This window comes from Anopheles ziemanni, chromosome 2, assembly GCF_943734765.1.
Source record: "Anopheles ziemanni chromosome 2, idAnoZiCoDA_A2_x.2, whole genome shotgun sequence".
In the NCBI taxonomy this organism is placed as follows: Eukaryota; Metazoa; Arthropoda; class Insecta; order Diptera; family Culicidae; genus Anopheles; species Anopheles ziemanni.
This window is the reverse complement of record NC_080705.1, coordinates 92,157,572-92,178,552: the sequence shown is the minus strand read 5'-3', so window position 1 is coordinate 92,178,552 and position 20,981 is coordinate 92,157,572. Positions and strand designations below refer to the sequence as shown.

The 20,981-nt window shown below is 44.6% G+C and overlaps 5 protein-coding genes across 5 annotated transcripts; 2 read left to right on the top strand and 3 right to left on the bottom strand.

Moving 5' to 3' along the window:
* The first annotated feature begins 11,823 nt into the window (after positions 1-11,823).
* Positions 11,824-16,201, top strand: LOC131294745 (mediator of DNA damage checkpoint protein 1). Its single transcript, XM_058322790.1, has 5 exons — positions 11,824-11,920; positions 11,981-12,731; positions 12,796-12,988; positions 13,059-15,272; positions 15,662-16,201. The coding sequence occupies exons 2-5, from the start codon at positions 11,995-11,997 to the stop codon at positions 16,199-16,201; spliced, it is 3,684 nt and encodes a 1,227-aa protein (XP_058178773.1). The 5' UTR covers positions 11,824-11,920; positions 11,981-11,994.
* Positions 16,202-16,736: 535 nt separating this feature from the next.
* LOC131294744 (C-type lectin 37Da-like) lies at positions 16,737-17,312 on the top strand. Its single transcript, XM_058322789.1, has one exon. It carries the CDS (start codon positions 16,737-16,739, stop codon positions 17,310-17,312), a length of 576 nt encoding a protein of 191 aa, XP_058178772.1.
* Positions 17,313-17,405: 93 nt separating this feature from the next.
* Positions 17,406-18,231, bottom strand: LOC131286070 (C-type lectin 37Da-like). Its single transcript, XM_058314938.1, has 2 exons — positions 18,076-18,231; positions 17,406-17,988 (listed from the first exon to the last, which is right to left on the bottom strand). The coding sequence occupies exons 1-2, from the start codon at positions 18,214-18,216 to the stop codon at positions 17,611-17,613; spliced, it is 519 nt and encodes a 172-aa protein (XP_058170921.1). The 5' UTR covers positions 18,217-18,231; the 3' UTR covers positions 17,406-17,610.
* Positions 18,232-18,559: 328 nt separating this feature from the next.
* Positions 18,560-19,212, bottom strand: LOC131294912 (C-type lectin 37Db-like). The gene is made up of 2 exons (XM_058322967.1): positions 19,069-19,212; positions 18,560-19,013 (listed from the first exon to the last, which is right to left on the bottom strand). Exons 1-2 carry the CDS (start codon positions 19,198-19,200, stop codon positions 18,630-18,632), a joined length of 516 nt encoding a protein of 171 aa, XP_058178950.1. The 5' UTR covers positions 19,201-19,212; the 3' UTR covers positions 18,560-18,629.
* Positions 19,213-20,263: 1,051 nt separating this feature from the next.
* LOC131294743 (C-type lectin 37Db-like) lies at positions 20,264-20,921 on the bottom strand. The gene is made up of 2 exons (XM_058322788.1): positions 20,733-20,921; positions 20,264-20,647 (listed from the first exon to the last, which is right to left on the bottom strand). Exons 1-2 carry the CDS (start codon positions 20,919-20,921, stop codon positions 20,264-20,266), a joined length of 573 nt encoding a protein of 190 aa, XP_058178771.1.
* Positions 20,922-20,981: the final 60 nt, after the last annotated feature.

Here is a 20,981-nt window from a genome sequence, read left to right as displayed (position 1 = left end):
GATCAAGACCAACTCCTCCTTATGTCCGGCTCGGCGAATCGGTTGCTACCCACCGATGGCCATCTTGCACCTGCGGTTCACTTTTTCCAACTTCAGCAGCACCTTCCACGGGCGACCGATTCGATTCGGGTTCTTTATTCCAATTTTCATACACTGCTGATGGCTACGAAGCGATCCTGTTTAAGGTCTGGGGTTTTTTTGTTTTATCCGATAGCCGATCCGGTTTACGGCGACAAACGTCCTAATATTCGTACCACACCGGTTGCCCTCGAGGACTGAAATGAGACAACGAGACACAAAGATGAAACTCTCCGCTTTGGAAGGAAGAAGCTGAGTGCCGATCTGGCCGAGTGTTACTTTGCGAATGCTTAAGCCTGACCAGCGTTTCAACGCAGGAAGTGGTAATGTAGTCGCATTCTGTAAGTGGGGGACATTCGATTCATTACTAATCAACGGAGCGTACGTGGATGCAAATATGCTGTCAATACATCGGCAGCTTCGACAGACACACCAATGGATGACAAATCCAACTGCAATTAACAAGAAAATGCATCAAGGATGATTTTTACAGTTTCGCTTTCTTTGCAACTTGATTAACGATCAGAACTCAATGTCCAGACCGATTTATTGGACTTTGACTCCAAAATTCCAGTAGCAGAGGCCTGCCAATTCCTGCGTCATTAGCTGTCCCGTTAGCTGGGGAAAGTTCAATTAAAACTTCCTACGATGAGTCGCTAGAACCTCATAACTGTAGGCTTTTCTGTGTGATTCATGTCTAATTACGTCACGTCATAAAAACATCACGAATGAATAAGAGGCCCATCCTAAGAGGAATGTATTTTCCCAGAACTTAGACACAGGCCTTTTATTGAACCAAAACTTTAAACAACCGAAAATCCCGCATGTTCGTTCTGTGATTCCTTTGCTATTAGCCTCTATTTACTAAATTTTGACAAATCAGACATCATTTATGAATCATCTACAAATCGCCGGAAAAGATTTCCTTCCCCGCAGAATTGAGGAGTAACCTTTAAACAAGTAACGAATGTAACGATGGTAATTAATTTAATGAAATTCTTTGCACCTTGTTAGTAAAAACTTGTCAACGAGAGATCATTCTACCGACTGGTTTCGCCACAGGTGGCCACTGCTCGCAGTTCGTTGAACCTACAATACAACTTTCAGAACAGACCGACATAAAAAAAGGATAGCAGTGTAGCAAACACGATAAGCTGTACTTTCCTGCCTCAACTTGATGGGCTCAACGAGCTGTATGGATCTAGTTTGTTTCACTACTAACCTTTCGAAACGGTGGCCATTCATTTTGGTTGCTGCTGGCGAAGCTTGTTCCGAGGTGGTTGTGAAAACTGGAAATTCCATTAGTTCAACATCTACCCCGAGTGGGCGTGTACGAGAAAGATACTTGAGGCTGGAAGATATCGTGGTGGAAAGTGGTGGTGCTTTTGTGGGGTGGGATTGGTTTTTCGGTACGATTCTGCGAGACAAAGAGACCACCTTAACGGCAGATAAAATGCCATACAGCACTGACCATCACAATTTATTACATTCCCGAATTCAGCACGCAGGACAAATGATCAGAAACCGAAATGTTCAAGCCAGAAAGCAGATAATAAGGCCATCCCTAGCATCATGTTGGGTCCACCTGCAGAAACGCAAAGCGAACCGTTATTATGAGGTCTTCAAACACCCAGATTATAACTCCAGTTCCGATCAAGATTGGCAAATAGTTCTCACAGCTACACTTGATCTTCTACTTGTCGAACTTATCGCTCTGGATCAATAAAATCGTACTTATAAAAGCTTCAACCGCCTCGAGCATACTCCCCAGAGACTGGCACGATGCTCCACGCAAAGCCATCATGCATATTTATGTCGATCGAACTGTCGTCATGTGAATTTCCTGCGCGTTACCTTGCGTGGCCTTGTTTTCTGACCCAACCCCAGCCTCACCGCACCGGGAGGAAACGCACCTCATTCCGATGCCCGGAGTGAGATTCTCGCGACCTTACAACATCATCGCACTGCCGCCGGGCCACCGTTGCCACCTCATCCCAGGGCCGGTCCCTTGGCTCCCAGGAGTGACAATTAAGCGCCTTGTAAGACATGACCTTCTCAACCGAAGCCGGTTCGAAAGCAAAACGTCCAAACGCCGGGTCGCCCGTGTTCGGTGTTTCCCCTCGTCTTCATCCCGCAGCCAGTACGTTTTTACGGCCAATCGAAATCGATATCGCTTGTTCGAGCAGGCCTGTCATCGCCCATCGATATCCGGGCGACATCAGCACATGCCTTAGGATGCTGGAGGTGCACTAAACGTCTGAAAGAACAACGCCAGAAAGTGGAAGGTTTCAATATCGTGCACCGACAACAAATGGAAAACTTATCTCCGGGGTGGAAAACTCCGTTAACTGCTAATCGAAACGAAACCATCGCCTTCATCTACCACGTCGGAAAATCATGCCCTGAGAAGGCTGGTGTTTCGTTACGGTTTTACATAAATCGATCGTCAACAATTGATTGGAGAGACAGCTTTACAAACAACACATGTTAAAGATTAGAAAACGAAGCAATATCTCACCCAGAAAAAGGTATTGGTTATCTTCACCATGAGGGATCAGCACCAGAGCCAATAAATGGCCTTTAAATACTTTTGCTGGTTAAACATACACTTAGCAAATGTAATAAAAAAGTTCCAAAACGTTAATCATTTCATTTGCATAATCCTTCAACTCATGCATAATCAATCGTCGCTTTTAATCTATCGTAGCGTGGAAAATTATGATTTCCTACAAACATCGCGCAGGCAATCAGTAACATCGGGCCCTTTGGTGCTAAATTTAGAATATCTAAACGACATTCTTTCGAACACCTGTTTATCGAAAAGCTTTCCTACTGTCTTTCGCCACGAAACGTTGGGTGAGGGGTTTGTTACACCCTTCGACGGCTCTGGAGGGGAACTGCGAAGAGCCCAAGAATCAGCAGGACGTCAGCAGCAGGTGGATAACATAACCTGGTCGAAGCATAAACTTGTTCGTTATGTTGCAAACCGGCACACTTGCACCATGCCGCGTGTGGTTGTAAATTCCCACACTACCTATCCTCTCCGGCGGGCTGTACCTTCCCTCGTGTCACTGGTGCGTCCATCAGTCGGTCCGCGGGCCCGTCAAACTGGTCCAATCGGTTCTACGGTTGCGTGAACACTGTGCGTAGAGGCCCAAAGGAACAGCGTCCCTGCAGTAGCAGCAAATGTGGAACAAAAGGTCGCTCGGAGGGTTTTTGTTTCGTCGCTTATCCGCACACATAATCCCCCGGACGATGGTGCCCTCGGGGGGACGATAGCAACCCAAGGACGCCATCGTCGCCGTCTTCCGTTCCGCCGAGTAGCATTTCAGCTTCTTCTTCGGCGCTTTCGTTCCAGCAACACGCCGTCCTTACTTTCAATCTCAAAAACGCGTCGCCGACGTTAATTTTAGGTCACTCGGCGTGAATGAAACGACACAGAAAAACACACTCACATACACCCATGTGATCGAGAGAGCGTTGCTTGATGACTTTTTGATGACATATAACTATTGCCAGGACCTGGCGCAGGTTTCAAAGCTCGAATCGATTCAGGTGGTTTCTAAAATCCTCGAAAAAATCAACGGTGGTTCCAATTAATGAGATTATTGTTCCGACTCAGCCCAAAACACCACCCCTGAGCTGGATTACGGGGCTGCTCCGGGCGAAGAAGAAGCAAACAAATACGTCACTCGTCGCAACATCAGATGAACCGAAAGGCTCGTGTGTCGTATCGATTGCGTAAAAGGGTTCGCAAGTGAGCGTGTTGTGTTTCCAACGAATTCTCCCTTTTTCCAAATGCTGCGTGCAAACATTATCAATTACATCGGTTGGTGCTCGAGTGAATTGAAAGTTGGATGACAAATGTGGTGATTTTTAAGCTCACTTTTGTTTTGTTTCATCAACTAATAAAGCTAACATAATTTTATTGTGTACACATTAATTTTTAATCTACAAATCTACACCGCAACATGGTTATGGTTTGCTGTATAGGGCCAGTTTTCTCCACCTCGGATTTCATTTACGGCTTCATCGGTTTTCAATTTGTGCGTCCTCGACGTCCACGACGTCGAAAAATCGTAGATGAAAATTCAATTGATTTTCTCATCTGTCCCACAAGCGCACCCTTTTGCGCCCTTTGATCACGTTTGTTTTAACGAGCCGCAAACGCGGGAGAAAATCGAAGCAGGCCGAACACAAAAAAAAGCCAAAGTTTGTGCTCGACGAGCAGCCAACCCCCATCACGGGTGCCGGAAGGCGTTAACATCTTGCCGACTCAATCCGTTCGCTTCATCGCGTTCACCGCGTTCCAAGTTTCGGAAGAAGGCTTCTCCGTCCCTTTTTTTTTTTGTTGGACCTTCAAGACGACCGCCAATCCAATGAACCTCGTAATGGGTGAATGGCGTGCAAAAAAAAAACAACGGAGAGAAGAAACTCCGGATTGGAAAAATCTGAAACTAACTCCAAACTCGCGAGTGGGCGCACCAAGGCTGGCACTAGGGTTGGTTTAATTAGTTTTAATTTAAAGCCCACGAAGTTCGTACCAAAGGTGCACCGTGGTGAGCATTTAGGCAAAAATGAAGCAAAACCTTGCAGTTTCCATGTCCGTCACAACATCCGTTGCCGATAGTCCCTTTTTACTAATAGATACTAGAGTGAAATACTGGAACTGTTTATACTTCTAGAGCTACTAACGAAGCTAAAAAATCTTTCAAGATTTAGAAGTTCTGTGTTGATGTTGCTTTCCATTTTTTTTAATATTTAGCATTTCGGTTCCATGGTAGCTTGAACTTATCTCAAATGGGAATAAGGAAAACAAATCCACAAAAGGAAACATTATCGACTAGATTATATTAATTATCACCCAACCATCTTGAGGTCACCCGTACCAATAGTACATCCAACCGGTTCCTATTCTTTAATTTCGCTCCTTCTCTTCTAGCCGGACTCATTAGCAGAAAAACCTCGTACTTCCAGAGCGTGAGGTTTAATTTGATTAAAATATCAATAAAATACACCACCACGCTCAATGCCATCGATGAACCGGCAAAACGCGAATCGGTTTCCCGCACTCCTCCGAGCGAACACATGCTCGGCCATATTTTCACCTTCCGGTTGGCGGATTTTCCGCAAGCAAGCCATTTCGGACTGAAACCAACTGTTCGGTTTCCTCTTTCCGAAGGACCTTCGAATGAATTTGGCCGCGCCCGGAGGTCACTGGAGCAAAGCCTGACAGCAAAACAAAAAACCTGCCAAACAAAATCAATTCCATCTCCGCCCGCCAAACGAAGACGGCGGACTTCCCTCAGCGCAAAACGAAGCAGCAAGCAAGCAAGAGGTCATTAAAGTGCCCGACGAGTTTTTGTGCGGGGTTTTAATAAATAAACTCCACATATATCACCCCCTTCGGTGTCTGGGGTCACATTCGTTTCGCGAACCGAGCGACAACATGCTCGCTACATTTATTGCACCGATGATTTATGGGTTTGCCTTTTTTGCTAGCTGCTTCCTTCCTTCCACCGTCCCTCCTCGACGTAGGTTTTCCATCAAACCATCGAGTAAATGGGTTTGCTCTAATATTGCTACTTTGCCCGTCGTAATTCCGGTAGCTTCTTGTAATTGACGCCCCGGAAAGGCTCTCAACCGTGTGTTTAATCGGAAGAAAACGGATGCATTTTATATTGCTTTACTGGCTCGCAATATTTTCTCCCTTGCAAGGCACTTAATAATAATTTCGTGTAAAAGGGGTGTGTTTAGGGTAGCAGTGATAGGAAACATTTTGTTGATGGAAAACTGTTTGTCGTGCTGGGTTTTTTTTAACCAATTTTTATGTATTGTTTAAATCCTTTTTTGGTGCTTTGAAAAATATTTAGTCCACTGTTCCACATGCACGTCTTGTTCGAGTGATTATCTTGTGCACCATTTGGCACAACCATCCACAAGAAGAATGCAGCCACTCCGGTGCGACTTTCAACGACATTCCGTTCGACATTCCCTCCGGCACCGCCGACCAACGTCGCTGGAAGTACTAAGGTTGGGCAAAAGGATCGATTTGCAATAGGTTCGTTCTAACCAATGTTGTTGCTGCACCTTACCGGCCGCAGTTTGATGTACGATTGGCAACACAATGTTAATAATAATTAGAAGCAACCACGACAGACATTGGAGCCAGTTTGGGGGAGGAAAGCGGTGGTAGAGAAGGCGAAGAGACCCATCAAGTCGGCGGGGATGGACCAAGACGCGTGGTGCAGGCCACCATTCTAATGGTAACGGTATGTTCTGATGCAACTGGTGCACCAGTCAATGGAGCGTAACTGACGGCATGGAATCCAACCAGGGACGCTCATGTGTGTGTGTGTGTTTGTCGAGGTGGAAAAGGGGGAAAAAAAGCAACACCACGTGTCGGTGGCGATTTTTGCATCGATGGGGTTTTCTTTTTTTCCTATTCCTTAAGGTGGGGAAAGGGTGCAGCCAGGGGTTGAACTGCACTGTCGAAGGTGATGATCGATGGGGCATTTTGCAATACACACACGCACACCCCCCCTCCTCAAACCACCGTACCATCCCACCCCCTATTAGTGTGTCAATTGTCGAGTTTCAATTTTCGCGTCGGTTTCATTTATTTTTTTTTGGAAAACTCGCCACCCACACCGTTTGCATGTTTGTTGAGTCTGACAGAAAATCAATAATCATAACATCATCAACGACCACCGTCCGCGATTTGGACGCGCACGCAAAAATGGAAAACAAATGTGCCAAAAACAACGACGCCGCCCGTTTTCGTTGAAAGTGAACGGCGTTTGGTAGTGGGAGGGGAAGGTAGGTAAGCACTTGGGAAGGGCGGTGGCACAAACGTATGCTGATGATCACCGCGGGGCTAATAATGGTTGCGCACGCTGCGCTGCCGGCCCGATCGTGTGCGTAAGCGTGGGTGGAAAATGTATGCTGACCGATGTGCAACCGAGCTTTTTTTTCACCTTTCTAGATTTCTTAAATTTTTTGTGTATGATTTTTTTTTGTATCCTTTTCGTTGGCCCACCATCGTTTTAGCGTGTCCATTTTGCCGCCGTTCAATTAAACTCGACTGTACGCCATGAACCCATATGCTGTCTGACCCGCACGCCCTGGTCGAGCAATCGATCGATTGTGTGTGCGTTTGCCGGAGCAAATAAAAAAGAAAGGTGACTACACATGAACAGAAGCGCTACATAACATGTAATCGAATGCAACTGGTTAAGCACCACCCCGTCGTATGAAACGTATCATCCTTGTTGCCATTTGTCGATAAATCGATTCTGTTCATCGTTTGAAGACAGTGTGAGAATTTGCTCTTTTTGTTGGTTTCGTTTTTGACTATTCTACCTTTCTAATGTTTTATGTTGAGTCAAATTGTTTCACAACCAAAAATTTCGAATTTTAACCGTTTGATTGTTGTTCATTTTATTGGCGATTGCTATCAAACTTTGCAAAACTTCTCATTTTACTATAAAATATTCTACTGAATGATCAATCGAGAAATCCGGTGTCAGAGTCTTTTGATACATTGATTTATGTTTTATTTTTTCCTACTAGTTTGTTTTGCTTAAACATAACTTTTACCTTCTTCGTTCTGCTGACGGTGGAAGATGCTGCATCGGTTTGTGTTGTCTTTTTTTTACCACAGAATCACACATTGACTCACAAAAAACATATATAAAATTAAATGATCACTATTGCATTATACTGCCACTTGCTCGTTATGTTATTTCACACAAGGATCTACTGACCAACTTTTCGTTCTTGCATAAGACAGACATAGAATTGTACTAACAATTTCATTCAATCATACTCCCCAATAGAGAGTATTACAATACACATCACACGTCACTAAAATAAGATGCAATGAAATTCAGTCAAGAACAGAAAACAGTAGGAAAAACTTCAACACTTGCACAAACGACGAACCCTTGAGGCACAATAAAGTTAAAGCGAGTCTGCGATACTTTCTTCTACAATACTAAACACTCTGGATAATCCCGTGTAAAACGTTCGAATAACCAGCATAACAAACTAACCGAAACACAAGCAAAATGATGATCCGCCCCGGTTTGCTACCGGGATCGGGCCGTGCAGCAAGCGAACGCAAGAGGACACAAAACTCGGCACAGGAAACACGTACTACACCGCAGAGACGCACCTCACACGTTCACAGCAGCGGAATGATCGTGCCCGGGCGATGATCAGCCGTACCGCAATCGTGAAATCGGGCGTTCGTCGATTTTTCGTCGGGCGCTACTCAAGCGCGCGTTCCCCACCATTCCACACGGCCTCAGCACTGACTCGTCACGTTTACTATATAGAAAACCCGTCAGTCGCAACAGCGAGCGGCGTTTCGTCGAAAAATGAGATCTCGCCGTCTCGAGCACAGCCCGTGCCATGTGGAGGGGCATTCGTCTACTATTTGTCTCGATTTCTTTCCGCTCCCTTAAGGTCCGCTGCATTTTAGCAACATTTCGCCGACGACATAGTCATCGTGTACTTAATCATTCCTTTCTCCAGACGTTCCAATGAAGTTCGATCTTGCTCATAGAGTTTTCTGTCGGAGAACAGACCCTTTGTCATCGCTTCTTCAATGTCCTGCTTCTGGCAACATAATCAAATACAGGAGGAAAAAAGTGTGCTTTCTGATAAGTGCAATATCCATCCAACCCTCGTAACAGGCCATTTTGGGCAAAGTTTGGGATAACGAAATCTCGTTGAAAAATGCAAATCAGTCTATTTTCTTGTAGCCATCTGCATAGGTGCTAAAGTTATGTATAAACAGGTTGCAAAGGAAAGATTACAAACAAAAAAAGAAACTTCTACTGTGTTATGTCATTCCACTTGATGATTTCCTTTGGCGAATTCGCTATTCCCGTGGCCACTTTCTTGTGAACGTTATGCAAATAGACAAAAACGAAACCAGAATGACCGAACCCAACCGAAAAGATGTAGCTAATATACACCCAATAAAAAAAGTGACACAATACTCCCGGTGCATAATATGACAGGCAGTCTTGTTTTTTTCCAGGGGAAAGGGTTCCTTTCTTGAGGTTGTTGGGGAAAAAGTGTGAGCTGAAGAGACACTGCGACGCAAAAGATGATGCCTACGCATGGAACTGGGTCAAGCCCAGGCGGGGTGGAGCTGGCAATTGCCAACGACTCCCCGTAACCGCGAGGCGACCCATAACGTCACCTGGTTGCCGCTGGTGTCAAAGGCAAAACGCAAAAAAAAAAATGGCAAGCAGTAGTGAAATATTGCATCTTTTCGGATGGGAGGAACGAGCGCTCCGGGTTTAAAATGGGGGTTGCCACTAGCGCAAGAGTAGAAACAAATGGCAAATGGCCCAGGTGGATGGGATGGTACGATGAATGGGGCCGGTTCGCTGCCTAAATGAGTGAAGTGAAAAGGCGTCTACGCAATTTCGTATTACAACAAATCGCGACCTCCCAGAACGAACGTCAATCATCAGCCGGATCTAATCTACTCAAGGTTAGAGAGGAAAACTCGAGTTGAAAGTGACGATTGGCGAAGAAAAATGTACAGTATCCCAATTTCGATATACTAGACACACGACTTGAAAGCACGCAATGAAAGTATTTCTATCCACCGTAACATTTGCACGTAAATCAGACATCAGCTCTTCAAATTGTAAAGCGGGTCGCAAATAAACTTTTGAATTCAAACCGGTTGCCTGAAATTATCTTTCATAGATCACCCTTTCTGCAAACAAATATGCAATTATCTCTAACTGAAGAAGCTTTTGTAGGCTCAAAGTGCGGCCACTTGGTAGACGAGCTAACGAGTCGGGATAAAAAGGTCAACAAAACGTATATTGGAAGCCGCCTTAACCCTAGTGGGATAGGAATGAGGATGGTAAGAGATTCATCGGCATGCTGAAGTTTAGGTACACACATTTAAAGATGCAACAGGTTAGGGTAGATGAGTAGTTTTTTAACCACCAGGTCAAGAACGTAAAATAACCTGTACTTTCGGGATTGTGAAACGCCCAAGTATTATTTAAAGGGGTATATACGAAATTGCCATCAGACTAAGGGTATACGATCAGCCATCCTACCTTGAGGTCGAACAAAGAGTGGCAAATGTTTCACAGGGTTAAAACCCAATTCCTCTTTACCTCGAAGGAATATTTAAAAAAATAAAAAATAAACTTAGTAACGGTCGACGATTATGAGCATATAGAACACAAAAGAAAGAACGGAAAAGATGAGATTCTTATTTAATCGATTAGCTGCACCCTGAAGAAAACCGTTTACATAATTATACACCCGAAGGTGTCAGAAGAAATGTAGGCAGCTTCCAATGTGTGGTTCTTGTGTACCGCTAAATGGCACGAAAGCGAAAGCTGCAACACGAAGAACACCCTGGAAGATGTTTAGCCTCCGGGAGAAATAGCTGACGAGGACGGTTGCGATCGCTGCCGACGTTGATTGCCGCTGATGATAATGCTGCGGATTCTTTTGGCAAACAGTTTCATTAATATTCACCCATTTGATTGAATCTAAATGGAGCATATTTAAAGATGCGGCCGCATCCATGGCGAATGTTGGGAAGCAAATTCATTTACATCTCTTGCCGGCTAATGGCAAAGAATGTTGAATGATGAATGCATCCAAATGCAGAGGGTAGTTTTTAAACCCCAAAGCCTTTACTCAATTCTTAATACCTCTTTACCTTTGATGTTAGTGAGGAAAAAACATGTTTTTTCTATGGTATGTATAATTTAAAGAATCATTTTAAAATGTACTGCTCTGTATTTTGCGTGAAGTGATCACAATTTTCTATTACAATCAAACATTTAACAAAAACGATAGCGTTTGTTATTCAAACTGACCTCTTTCAAAACAAAGATACATGCACCTTGAGCAATACGGAACTTCTAGTTCCTAGGTTTCTGTACCTAGGTACTCCGTCAAACTGACATATTTGACCGTTTCCTTCATTCTAGTGGTGGGTAAATGAAATTCCTGGACGGATTGTTATCTTTCGATTCAAATTCATTCTGCATATTTCGCAGTATTCTTCTAATTATATCAGCATATTTTACATTATTCTTCTAATTAAATACAAGCAATACGAACATTCCTTCTTCTTCTTCTTCTTCAATTCGGCGAGGATTTACTCCAGTACGGCTATTGAATCCAGCTTCCTGGGCCTTCGCAAGCTAACCTGGAGACATAGACCTCTATTGTTTTAGGACTGGCAACTAAAGGCCATATGTCCTGGTTTTCTGTGGTTTTCGATTTTCTGTAGGCGTCGCCTTTTGACTGCCACCATGCGGCCAGGAGCACTGCTAGCCAACCACGCTAGTGCGCAGTCAAAATGCGGCTGTTCACCCGCCGTAACGAAAGGAATATTTCCTTCTGTTAGTCAGATCGCACGAAACTCGTGATCCGCTTGATTACTCAAACAGCACGAGATGTGCGTCGGCTAGGATTTCTCTGACTTGAGCTCCAGCTCGGCGACACCACGCGGCCGTGCCTAAGATAACCTTACTTTTCAGCTAACCCTTTCAGGAACCTCGTGCACTGCTAACCATCCGCTCTGATGCGACGCCGAACTGGAACTGACGAACATTCCTAAAGTGTTCGAATCCCAATCGAATCAAATATTTGGAATCGTCAAATGGGATTCGAATCTTTGGAATCCGTCTAGAGATCGGATCTTCAAGTCTTCCTTTCGAATCTCATCATTCAAACTGCCACTCGCAAACTGCCAAGAGTTGACTGCGCCGTCGAGTACTGCGGAGAAACGCGTCGATTTCTAAACACTTTAATAAAGTTCAGTTCACTAGTCAATTAGGTAAGTTTAGTCAAGCGTACATATCAACGCAATGTTGTGAAAAGGTGTTTCTGTAACCAGCAAAACAAACAAACATGAACCGGATCGCTGTGCGAGGTGACCACGGCGTCAAAGCGTCACCCAAACAAACGAGACTTTCGGTTGGCTTGGGTACATCGGCATCGATTCAAATTCATGCATCGGCAACCCCTTCAAACATATTGCCACGGCCAATCTCCCCGCATACCGGCACACCACCGACTGCGAAGGAAGCAGATATGACGACGCCAGCGGGCAAGCGGATGAGCTTGCATGAGAACTTGCTGTTGCGCATCCTCTCTACAACTCCCAGCGATAAGCCGTTGTTCCGGCAGAATTCTTCCGATGCAACCCCCTCACAGCGCACTACCGACGATTCCTTCGACAGCTGCTTGTCGGGCAGTGAGTCTCCGTTGCTGGGCTTCTTCAACGCCACCCCCGATGCCATGCGATGCAACACTCCGCCGAACGCCGAGGGAATCGTAAACAACCGCCACTTGCAAATGCTGTACCGCGATTTGAACAGTCCTTCTGCGACGGCGCGGCTTCGTGCGTTGCGTGCGCTAAAATCACCAAGCAAACGCAACGCGTACGGAAACTTCGATGTTTCCTACGCCGAACAGGATATCATTACGGCCGAAGAACGAATCGAGCCGGAAAAGCGAGACATCCGGGATATACTGGGCAATGTGTGCGTGTACGTTGAGGTGCGCTCCGGGACGGACAATCGATCCGATGGCATCAAGGAACACGTTGCATCTTTGGGAGCGAAAGTGAATGAGCGTTTGTTGAAGTAAGACTGCGTATGTACTTTAGAATTTACGTTGATCTAACCACACTCGTTTGATTCCTTGCAGGGACACAACACACGTCATATTCAAAGATGGCCTGCTCTCGACCTACCAGAAGGCAAAGAAGATGAATATTCCGGTCGTTTCTGTGCTGTGGATTGAAGCCTGCAAGCGTCACATGTGCTTGATGAATCCAGATGATTTCAATATATCGAACGTAGAACGCTATGAAAATCCAGAGCTTTTCAAAAGAATAAGAGTAAGTTTTGTCAACAATTCTACTGCGCTCTAATGTATTTAATCAACAATTTCTCTATCATCATCATCAGCGTCAAAAATCAATGCAACCAGGTGCTACAGAAACGGCCGGCAATAAAAAACGTACCGCAGTTACGGGTAAACCTAAAGGACCCCTAGTCATATCGCCTCCCTCAAAGCTGCCAGTGCTTCACCGGATTCGCAACGACGATCAATTGGAGCGAATTTTGAATGATTTCGAGGCGCATAATCAAATAGCTAACGCCAACACGGGTCCGATCGACGAATTTGACGAGATGCTACATGGCGCACCAATGCGAATGCTGGAACGCTTCCGGTCAACACCAACTCAATTGGATAGTCCTGCTACCGATATTGCAAGAGGTACGGTTGATGTTGATGAAGCGTATACTACACCACAAGGAACTACGAATGCCAAGTCTAACACAGAAACGCGTCGGGAATTGTTCGCCGTTGCCGACTCTGGATCGAAGAAATCGGCCGGTTCGAGTGCATCCAGATCACGCCGCCGAACGATTCTTTTTACTCCTCAAATGAAGAACTTGGAAGAGGAAAACGTAGCTCCGAGCCCACTGAATTGCATCGAGGAAACACCAAAAGAATCCACCGGACGATCTCGAAGGCGGACGATGGTTGCTGCATCTGAGCAAACGCCACAAAATGTGTCAGAAACTAGTTTCAGAGGTCGCCGGAAAACTATCGTAGCGGTGGACAGCAAACAAAACCACCCAGCAGCAGCACCAACACCAAACAAGCGCACCCGACGTAGCTCGATGGCCACCGGGAATGGGGTGAAATCCCCTCCCGCCATCGATGCATGCCAGAATCAACAGCGCAAAACAGTGGTGGCAAGCAAAGAAAATATCTCGCCTTCGTTGCTGCGCACACCAGTCACGGATGGCAGAAAAGATCGATCCTCGACGCGAAGTCGTCGAAAAACGGTCACTTTCGGTAACGAAGAGAACACGCCACCAGCGGTAGCGTTGGGTCTTTCTCATACACTAATTACCAAGCGAGCTACCATCTGCTCACCCAAGGATATGGAAGTCTCGACTATTCCTCAAACTTCCGCGCCCAATACCAAGCATGCAACGGAGCTGACGAAAATTAACAGTAATGGTTCCGAGATGAGCGTCACTTCTCCGGCTGAGAAATCAGTCATAAATAAAATCGATGGCAAGACATCAACTAGCGTCCAGCGTCGTAGCTTATTTAATCCCTCCGCTGCAGCGGATATTGTACCGGGAAAAAACACAGACAACACCGGGACATCCGTAATGTCAATCTCATCCACATCGACCGGTTCCGTACGACGCCGAACTCTTTTCAAACCGGGAAACTCTACCTTCATGGAACCGCTGGAAGTCAGCGAAACGCCTCCTGAACCATCAGCTGCGCAATCGCGCGCTGATTCGACACATAACGGTAGCAGCATATGTAACCGACCAAATCCAACCTCCAGTTCGACCCCGAAACCGACTGCGACGGGAAAGGAAACTAATATGCGACGTAAAACACTGCTGGAAGCGTATGAGGAATCGGTTATGTTTAGCTCAACGCGTGCACCGGACCGTCGCAGGCGCACAATATTCGACATTTCGATGGACATCATGGATCAACGGCTATCGGAGATCAATCGACAGGCTGCTGCTGCAAAAAAACAGACAACATCGGGGTCTTCGAACCTGGCTAATGAAAAGGACGATTTTGCAGCAGTAGACGTACAACAGTCCCATCCAGTTGGCCTAATATCTCCACCGCCATCTCAAGGGCAACAGACCTCACTTACTGAGTTTTACCGGAAGGCTGTGAGATCATGTGAGAAATCGAGTAAGCCAACTGAAAGATCAACGAGCAGTAGCAGCAGCGTCACGGAAGAACCTCCTGCCGTTGTGCCACGCAAGCGAAGGCTTTTTAACGTTCAAAGCACGGAAGAGCAACCGATCGCTAAGACACCACCGATTGCTTCCAAGCCGATCACTGCTAGAACCACTGCGACCAAAAGACGATCACTTGCACCAACCCATGACGGACCGATGGATCAAACTGCTTCACTTAAGAAACGTCGCACAACGGCCCTTTTCGAATCGCTGCCCGAAGCGCAAGCAACGAAGAAAAAACAGCAGCAGCAGCAATTCCCTATAGGACGTGGGTTACCGACGGTGGCATCCCAGTACAACCACGGAGCATCGAACCACCAACAGGAACGACAATATTTGGCTACGACTAACCTACACACCGAGCAGACCGCATTCGTGAAGGAGGTACGAACTCAATAGATTTCTTTCCTCAAACACTACTCTCCAACACTAGACTTGCTCGTTGCTTAAGGGTTTAGCTTTCTTTTGAGCCACACAGCAGTTAGTTTATTTTAAATTTGTTTTTTTTTATGTATTACACGTTTTTCAACATTAGATAGCACTTTAGCATTAAACGATAAGCTAGAAAGTTTTGAGTGTGCTTCACCGAATCTGCATGTTTGTACTGATGCTGAATAAATGCAATATAAAATTTAAAAAACACCGATTTCTTTCATTTGATGCATTGAATTTGTACAACATTCTGATTTGGGGATGATATTTTTCAAACATACACAACTATTAAGAAATTTATATCCTTCTTTCCGTTATGTATCCCGTTACATCCTCACCAGGCCATTGAGAAGCTCGACGGTTTCATAATCGAGCAGGACGTCTCGGACAACACTACCCATCTCGTGTCGCTGGAGCCTCGGCGCACCATCAACCTCCTGCGGGCACTGGTGCGTGGTCTCTGGATCGTCCGGTACGATTGGATCGTCGAGTCGTTCCGGGCCCGTCGCTGGCTACCGGAGGAACAGTTCGAAGTGCGCGACTTCTCGATGGCCGTTCAGATTAATCGCAGCGAGCGTCAGGCATTCGGGAGCCAGTATCGTAGCGAGCTGTTCACAGACTATGGCCCGTTCTGGGTGTCACCGGGTTGTGCCGTTCCGGCGCGACAGCTTCGTGAACTGCTGCTCCTTTGCCGTGGGAAGGTGACCGGGAATAAGCTAAAGGCCAAGTACCTTGTGGTGGAAAATGACGACGAAGGAAGACAACCCCACAGTGAGCAAGCTTCGGCCGATGGACAGATTTTCGTCACTCCGCTGTGGATCCTGGACAGTATTACCGTCAATAAGGTAAAGAAACTTTCATGTAAGTATCGTTTAGGTTAAAAGTATCGTAAGTTTTAAAATTGTGTATATATCATATATGGTTCATAGGTTTTTGGGTGTCAAATTTTAGCTGCTGATAAGACGACTTATATTTTTTATACAAAAAGTCGTTCAATAAGACTGAATAGTATAAAAGGTATTAAACGATATCACTACTGATTAATTTACTTTTAACTTACTAATATAGGTTTCAATGGATATAATTAATAGCAGGGTATATTCTTCTTCATCTTATCTAACCAATTACTAATCATGTGTGGTACGTTTACGTACATGGCTTATATCATATGTTGGTACAAGAAAAATAAAGTTACACAATATAAATGCAATGATAAGAAAACCACCCCGTTACCTTTTTATCGTTATCTAGAAAGTTTTAGCTATGCATACATTATTCTCGTAAGTTGCAAACAAATGTTAAACAGTGATCGTAAATCAGCTCGTGCTAGCTGCAGTGATATAAGCTGATGCGTTTCACCTGAGGCTCTTATTGCTTTAGTCGACATTCTATAGCAAGGACTCACTAATGTCCGTAATGAGGCGTACAGTAGATCGATTGGCCTTTCTCTTCACCGTCGGCCTAGTGGTGAGCTTCATACACGCAGAGACTGCCGTTGGAAATCTAAAATGCCCCTTACCACCAAAAACGTACCATTTTGAAACACGATTCAGGGTATGTAATTTTACTCGCGATTCGAATAAATCGTTAATACTTTGTTCCTCGTGTTTTCAGCTGAACTGGTACCAGGCCGTCGAATATTGCCGCAGCCGGGGAATGTTTCTCGTGACCATCAACAGCCATCCCCAGTATAAAGCAGTTGTGACGATACTGGAGAAGGACGGATACATGAAGCCAAACGGCGATATGAACATGTGGACCTCGGCAAACGATCTAGGGCAGGAGGGCCAGTTTTACTGGGCATCAACGGGTGAACGGTTGACGTTCAATCGATGGAAAGCGAACGAACCGAACAACCTAAAGCATGACGCATGTACGTACGAGGATTGTGTTGTGCTTCAACGTTTTTTGCCCAATGGCTTCAACTACACGTTCGACGACAGGCCATGCAAAAGCATGAACGTATTCATGTGCGAAACGCTGAATTTTTAACTATTTTAAGCAATGGTTCTAAATAGAGATATTGGCATACATATTTGTTCAACATAAATGTGAAATATTGTAGAAATGTTTATTATCATTTCCCCGGAAAGTTTGTTTCACTATCACATTTTTTATTTAAGAAAAGAACCATTCTTAAGCTTATATTTCTAATCCATTGTAAACCTTTCCATATTTTATTCAATTATAAATTTAACTTTTCCAATTCATCCTTAAGATAAAGCTATAGCTCTGTTGTTGGGTTACTTTTTTTGTTATCATTTTAACATCCATCCCGAGTGCCTCATGTTTAGTCATATATCGTTTCACACATGAAAAAGTTTTCAGCATTACATGGCCTATCGTCAAACGTGTAGTTAATACCCAGCGGTAAATAGTACTCCAGAACGACACAATGTTCAAACGTGCAGTTGTCGTGCTTTGCGTTGTTCGGTTCGTTTTTTGTCCATCGATCGAACGTCAACCGTTGGCCGGTCGAGGCTAAGAAAAATTGGCCCTCCTCGCCGAGATCGTTCGCCGAGGTCCACATGTGTAGCAGGCCGTGCGTTTTTGAAAATCCACTCTTCTCGATATAATCCACAACGCCATCAAGTTCCTCTGCGTTATTGATCGACACCAGGAACATACCACGGGTACGGCAATATTCCACTGCTTTGTGCCAGTTTAGCTAGATTCACAGGAAAAAAAGAAAGAAGGATCACTCAACACATCTCTTCGCCTCTTCCCATCTTCGTGTCTCTTTAAGTGTCATTACCTTGAATGTGTTACCGAAGTAGTAAGACTTCTCCCTGAATATGCCAAAAGTATTCTCATTATCTTTTTGAGTTTTGATCAAACCCACAATCAGAACACTGAGCAAAATTGCTACCAAATTTGCGAGACGTTTCGTTTCCATCGTCCAAACGTTGTTTAGCGACACAAATAGTAAGAGGCTAATCTTATACAGTGACAAAAATGCGTGGCCTACTGACGGCACAACAAATGGCAGACTGCTCATTGTAGGAAGTAGGACTTTGGATCCATAAAGTCGTCTTGGTACGGCAAGCTAATTCGATACCCCTTGACAATGTTTGTTTCGTCGATGGCACCGGAGACGTGTTTGTATGCTAAAAACCAGTTCTACTGTAGTATGGAATTTCCTTTTTTGTACAGTTTCCCAAAGAGTCAACCTTCATCAAGGGCCTTGGGGGTTATTCCGGGTCGTTTAGTAAAATCGAGGCAACATTATGTTATTTTAACTGTTTAGTTCCATTTAGTTTTATTGTCTTAAGATATTTAAAATATTCCCAAGTGCTTCAAGCAGTTAAATCACTGGGGCAATGTTTCACAAATAAAAAGGAACTCCTTCGTGCAGGCTCGATCGTTGAATGTATAGTTGTAATTAGCACCACCCTCCGCCCAATACTCCAAGATCGCACAGTCTTCTCCGGTGCAGTCGTCGGTTTTGTAATCATTCGGTTCCGTGTCACTCCAGTTCGGATAGTTGACCCGGCTGCCAGTCGAAGCCCAATAGAATTCACCTTCCTCACCAAGATCGTTTGCTGATATCCATGCCATCAGCCCCTTGTGCGTTTTGGTGTAACCAGTACTGGCCAGATAGTCAATGACGGCTTCGCGCTCTTCGGCATTCCGAACCGACAGCAGGAACATACCCCGATCCCTGCAGTATTCAACCGCTTTGAACCAATTGAGCTACATAGAGAAAATTATTTAATTATTAGCTCATCGAATAGGTCAGCAATTTTACCTTAAACGAGCTGCTGAAATAATATTCCTTCTGCCGTGACCATGCAAATGTGTTGTCGCCCTGTTGCAAAGACACTTGACCTTGTAAGGCCACCGCGACGCAGATCACCGCAAGCACGTGTATTTTCGTCATGTCTACTCCGTTGCTACGATGGCACTGTTTTGAAATCGATCTTTTTCCAATGCTCTAGACCCTGAGATCATACGGAATAAGATGGACCTGTTACCTACACCAACAAGGAACCAATAAGCAGAACAGGTAACAGGTGTTCACATTGGCGTAGGTATTTAAGTATTTTATTACGTTACGCAAAAAAAAAAGATAAATTAAATAAATTTTTGATTATGGTCCAATTTACTGTTGTATTCATAAATTGTTTCTCAGGTCCAACAAAACTGACACACATAGTTTATTGACCCTATTGCAAGGTATAATTGAATAAAAAGATGAAAGATGAGCTCAACTTCAGCTGTCCACTGTTGTACACATAAAATAAATATTTTTATAATAGTTGGCCACGATTTTCTGTCTTCAAACTTCGCCCAGGTCATTGTTCGACGTCGATATCTTAAGTTTATTGGCCGTTACGAAGAAGCCACTGCTTTTCACGTAGCAGGCCTTTTCATTGGGATGTTCTTGATTGATCGCGGATACGTGGCTTCCACAAATCTTCGCAGCCTTGTACCAATTCAGCTGGGAAAATATGGTTTAATTTTATTATAGCTTCTTGGGTAAGGATACAACTTAAGATTACACCAAGGCTCGGCTTCCTTCCATGACTCTTTTACAACATCGAGGGAAAGGTTATCGACAAAATTGTCTTTCTGAACCGATGGACAACTGCAAAGTAAACGCCTTCTTAGCACACAAACACGGCATCCCAATATTACCAATGCATCTCTTTTCGGATGAATGTTGGATGTGCTTAGAATCGTTGTTGGATGTCCTTTGGCTTATCAAATTTGTCCTTCGGGCTATGTTAGAGTGCTGCTGTTGGATGGATTCATAGTTTCGATTCCAAGAATGCATATGCAAGCCATTCTCAATGGCATTCTCCAAATCGTCTTCTCACAGCTAAAGACAAAAATGTCATTTTTTTCTGATAGAACCAAAGAGATTTATTTATTCAGAATAATTATCTAATATTTAAATAATAGAAGAAGACAAAAGATTGCAAAGCTAATTTCACTTGCAATCATTGAGGCAATGTTTCGCAAATAAAAAGGAACTCCTTCGTGCAGGCTAGATCGTTGAATGTATAGTTGAAATTGGAACCACCCTCCGCGTCATACTCCAAAGCCACACAGTCTTCTCCGGTACAGTCGTCGGTTTTGAAATCATTCGGTTCCGTGTCACTCCAGTTCGGATAGTTGACCCGGCCGCCAGTCGAAGCCCAATGGAATTCACCTTCCTCGCCAAGATCATTTGCTGATATCCATACACGCAGCTCTTTGTGCGTTCGGGTGTACCCGGTGCTGGTCAGATAATTTATGACGCCTTGACGCTCTTCGGCATCTTGAACCGACAGCAGAAACATCCCTCGATCCCTACAGTATTCAACCGCTTTAAACCAGTTGAGCTAGACACAGGAGTATCAGAGAATGGACGAAAAACTTAGACATAAGGTCATCCTCAAAGATTTGCTAAGTGCCACTCAATTTTACCTTAAACGAGTTGCTGAAGTAATATTGTTTCTGTCGGGAAAATGCAAATGCTTGATCGGTTTGTTGCAACAACACTTGACCTTGAAAGGCCATCACGAAACAGATCACCATCAGCACGTTTAGCTTCGTCATATCTTCACCGTTGCTGCAAAGGTACTGTATAGAAACCGTTCTTTTGCTAATGAACATCTTGCTGCCGAAGAGATGTTTGGTCTTCAAGAAAAACCGAAGCGAAACGGAAGTTCATTT